Raw genomic sequence first — 4,384 nt, 5'->3', positions numbered from 1 at the left:
GACAAATGATTGCAATTCATGTTTTGCATAATTATCAATGAGTATATGGATATTTGGGAGAGGGAAATCATCCTTAGGACTAGCTTTGTTGAGATCTCGATAGTCCACACATATTCTGATCTTTCCATCCTTTTTTGGCACTGGTACTATATTTGCCAACCAAGTGGGGTAATTTGTGACCCTTACAATGTTCGCCTCAATCTGCTTGGTTACCTCTTCTTTGATCCTTAGACTCAAGTCTGGCTTGAACTTTCTTGTCTTTTGTTTAACGGGTAGGCAGGTGGGATCAATTGGTAGTCTATGTGAAACGATATCGGTACATAACCCTGGCATATCGTCATAAGACCAAGCAAATATGTCGACATGTTGCCTAAGCAATTCTATTAACTCCTTCTTTCTTTCGGCCTCCAAATATATGCTAATTCGGGTTTCCTTCACAGTTTCCTCATCTCCTAAATTGACAACCTCTGTTTCATCCATATTAGGTTTCTCCTGACTTTCAAACTTCTCGATCTCCTGTGGTAGATTTTCAGGCATCATGCTTTCATCATATTCTTCTTGATCGTGTTCATTCTTTTCACTTTGCTCGATGGATTCATTACATGTCATAACCGTTGAACTAGGATTTTTAATATGAATGCTGAAACGTATAAAAGGCGAGTAAAAATAAATAAGTAGGTAGAAATAATGAGATAATTTTTTAAAGAAATTAAAGACTTTTATTTAAAAGCGTTCTAGCTTTTTTAGAAAAAGCAACCAAAAACAAAGATCAAGCATGATACAAGCCTCAGCTTTGATCATTCAAATTTAAAAATACAAAACTACGTTCCACACTACCAGGACTTTTGTCGAAACAGGGAAGGACTGACGGTCCAATTCTGCAAGCTTTCTCCAGGCTTGGAATCACGGATGCTCAATTTGCGGAGATCTATCTCTTCCTCTTCTCCAATCATGGCCACGAACAAATTTCCTATTCCTTCCACTATATCATCGTCAGATGCGTGATCTAGAATCGAAACTTGCTCTGGTACGAACGTTGTCTTAATGGATCCCCTGTTGTGGACTCGTCCCGATGTAGATCCATATCCGAGTCCAGTGGTACCTTTCTGATGCTTCAACTGGATGGGTTCAACTATGCCATTGGCCCTGGGTCCAAGTCCTGTCTTAGGCTGATACCCGTATTTCAACATCTTTGCTGCGACCATCTTCGTTGCCCCTGACAATTTCACACCAACCGACTCTAACTTCTCGTCAATCCTCACAGCTTGCATGATTTCTAAAGTGTGAAAAGTGGCTCCATCTAATTCCTCAGTTACTGGAACAGAATTGACAGAATAGATGGGGTGATTGAGCTCCCCATGAACAGTAACTTCTGTGTGACCCCACTCAAACTTTACACATTGATGAAGAGTTGAAGGAACTGCTTTTGCCATATGGACCCATGGTCTTCCCAGCAACAGGTTGTAGTTTGATGACACATCCATCACTTGAAATAAAATAGGGAATTCTGCTGGTCCCACTTGCAATGTGAGATGGATTTCTCCAATGACGCTTCTCTGTGCTCCATCAAAAGCTCTAACCTTTACACGACTTTCCTCTATATCTCCCATATTCAAGCCTAAAACTCTCAGAGTTGTGAAAGGGCAGATGTTACATCCAGAACCGCCATCAATCAGAACTCGGGTCACAATCTTATCACGACATTTGATCGCGATATGAAGTGCTTTGTTGTGTCCAGTCCCTTCCGTTGGTAGCTCATTATCATGGAAAGAGATTTTGTTAGATTCCAACACTTGTCCAATTGTTGCAGCTAAGGTTTCACTTGCGGTCTCTTTTGGAATGCAAACCCCATTTAACACCTCCATCAAAGCATTCCTATGAGCCTCAGAACTCATTAGCAAAGACATTATGGATATATGAGCCGATGTCTTCTTCAGTTGCTCCTCGACTGAATAGTCTTTCGGCTGCATCTTTCTCCAAAATTCTGTGACTTCAGCATCCGTAACATTCTTCTTGGGATTCGGCTCCTTCCCAATAACTCCTTGATTCAGATTCTCGGGAGTATAGCACCTTCCTGATCTAGTCATCCCCTGAGCCACAGCGGTGTCAATCATCTTGCCCTTGGCTTTTGTTTTATAATCCCATGGGACTTCTTTGGTGTCAAACTCAGCCTTTCTAGCAACTGTAGTGGTTACTACAACTCTCGGGAGATATGTTTGGACAGTAAGAGGTTCCTTTAGCTGAACAGTGATAATAGGTTGCACTGGAGATGCAGTGGCAGCTTCTTCGGCGTTCCAGACAGGCGTGATGGTTTCTCCCAAGTTGTACTCTTCTTCTAGAGAAATCATGTTGACTTCTCAATTCTCATGATTTGGCAAAGGGTTGTTGTTCACATTCGGAGGTGTTGGAGTGCATTTTATTATTCCTCTTCTGATCAACGTCTCAACCTGGTTTTTCAAGCCATAACAATCTTCTGTGTCATGCCCTTGGATTCCCGAGTGGTAAGCGCATCGCTTGTTTCCATCAAAATTGTAAGGGATTGGGTCGGGGAGTTTTCCCTCAACTGGCTGTAGTACTCCTGCTATCCTTAACCTTTCAAACAATTGAGCATAAGGTTCAGCAATGGGTGTATAGGTGCGAGTATTTCTGGCTTCGAGATTTGGACGTGGTCTTGGCACATATGCTGGTCTGTTTTGGTGGGTTGGTGCTTGGAGTGGGACATGTGTTCTTGTTGGACTTTGGTATGTTGGTGCTCGAGGTGGATTATAGTGTGGTCGGGTATTATACACTGGATACGAGGTGTATGGAGTATGTGCAACAATTTGGGGATTGTTTGGGTATTGGTGGGATTGTCCTCTATGTTGGTAATTGACGACTGAAACATCCTCCCTTTTCTTCTTGATGCCACCAATGGATCCTGATTGTATGGCCTTACTTGCAGCTTGCAATGCAGCCATGGACTGAATTTTACCTGATTTGATGCCTTCCTCTATAAAATCTCCCATCTTGACCAATTCTGCAAACTTTTGGCCCATCATTGACATCATCTTGTCAAAGTAGATACCTTCTTGTGCTCGAATAAAGTATTTTGAGAGCTCACTCTCATCGAGCGGTGGTTGAACCCTTGCAGCCTCGGTTCTCCAACGTCGTGCATACTCCTGGAAGTCCTCCGATGGTTTCTTTTGTATGTTGGCTAATGAGAACCTGTCCGCAGTGATTTCAGTATTAAATCTGAAACGATTCATGAAATCCTCAGCCATTTCCTGCCAGTTATACCATTTGCGAGGATCCTGGCGTGTATACCAGGTCAACGCTTCTCCAGATAGACTTCGAATGAACAACTTCATTCTTAGTTTCTCATTTCTCCCTACACCGACTAACTTGTCACAGTATGCCCTCAGATGTGCGTGAGGATCGCTCTTTCCATCAAATATGTCAAACTTTGGGGGCTTGTATCCTACCGGCATGTCAATATCTGGGTGGATACATAAGTCATCATAATCTAGGCTCTCTGTTCCCCTAGAGACTTGTAGGTTTTTCAACGCCTTTCTTAGACCTCGAAGTTGAGCGTCTATTGACTCATCTTCTTTCAATCGGGCATCCTTCTCCATCTCTGCATATTGGTCCACCTCATGCGAGACCTTGACCCTAACCGGTGTCATGAAAGTAGGGGCCTCAACAGCATATACAGGTGGGATCTGTGAATCATAAGGAGCGACGGTGTGTGCTCCAAATATCTGGTTTGTCACTGGGTAGGTAGGTGTGACGGGGTCTTGAGTGGGAAGGTCAGGAGCAGTCCTGATTGCAGACGGATGAGCTAATGGTGCTTGACCATGAACGGGAGCACGTTTAGGCATGTTTGGAGAATCTGTAGGAGGCAGGTCAGCTCTAGGGAGGTAGCTGGGCATCTTGAAACTTGGGAAGGTAGTAGCCGAAAGCTTGGCCAAGTCTCGCACTTGACGTGGTTCCTCTCTCAAAATCTCAAGCTCTTGCGCCATGTGAGCCATCTTCTCGTCATTTTGGATGTCGGCTATATTTTGAGAACTTTCAGGATTTTCTACTGGTATCATTATGTTTGCAGCAGCATTAAATTCTTCTCCACCTGTCATCCTTCCCCTTGATCGAAGGTTGTATCGTGAGTCAGCCAGTTCGCAAGTCGACACAAATCAACGTTCTTTTAGGGATTAACAAAACAAAATAAAAGAAAGAAAAAGGAAAGTATGTTAGTTTGGGAAAGATTTAAAAGTACAACAAGTATATAATACACATACACGCCAAGTTAACGACATTCAAATGTGTCCTATACATAGCCTCTTTTTGCTAGAGGATGACATATATTGCAATCAATTTGATGATAAATGATCCATTAAACACATTTCGGATT

The 4,384-nt window shown here is 42.8% G+C and overlaps 2 protein-coding genes across 2 annotated transcripts; both read right to left on the bottom strand.

Moving 5' to 3' along the window:
- Window positions 1-833: 833 nt before the first annotated feature.
- On the bottom strand, window positions 834-2,348 carry LOC129892738 (uncharacterized). The gene has a single exon (XM_055968302.1). It carries the CDS (start codon window positions 2,346-2,348, stop codon window positions 834-836), a length of 1,515 nt encoding a protein of 504 aa, XP_055824277.1.
- Window positions 2,349-2,357: 9 nt separating this feature from the next.
- On the bottom strand, window positions 2,358-4,109 carry LOC129892737 (uncharacterized). Its single transcript, XM_055968300.1, has one exon. The coding sequence runs from the start codon at window positions 4,107-4,109 to the stop codon at window positions 2,358-2,360; it is 1,752 nt and encodes a 583-aa protein (XP_055824275.1).
- Between the last annotated feature and the right edge of the window lie 275 nt (window positions 4,110-4,384).

The sequence above is a fragment of the Solanum dulcamara genome, chromosome 6 (assembly GCF_947179165.1).
Source record: "Solanum dulcamara chromosome 6, daSolDulc1.2, whole genome shotgun sequence".
Classification (NCBI taxonomy): Eukaryota; Viridiplantae; Streptophyta; class Magnoliopsida; order Solanales; family Solanaceae; genus Solanum; species Solanum dulcamara.
The sequence above is the reverse complement of the archived record's forward strand: the minus strand, read 5'-3'. Positions and strand labels throughout refer to the sequence as shown.

Coding starts and splice junctions, on each gene's coding strand:
- LOC129892738 (XM_055968302.1), bottom strand. CDS start 2,348: ATGATTTCTCTAGAAGAAGAGTACAACTTGGGAGAAACCATCACGCCT.
- LOC129892737 (XM_055968300.1), bottom strand. CDS start 4,109: ATGACAGGTGGAGAAGAATTTAATGCTGCTGCAAACATAATGATACCA.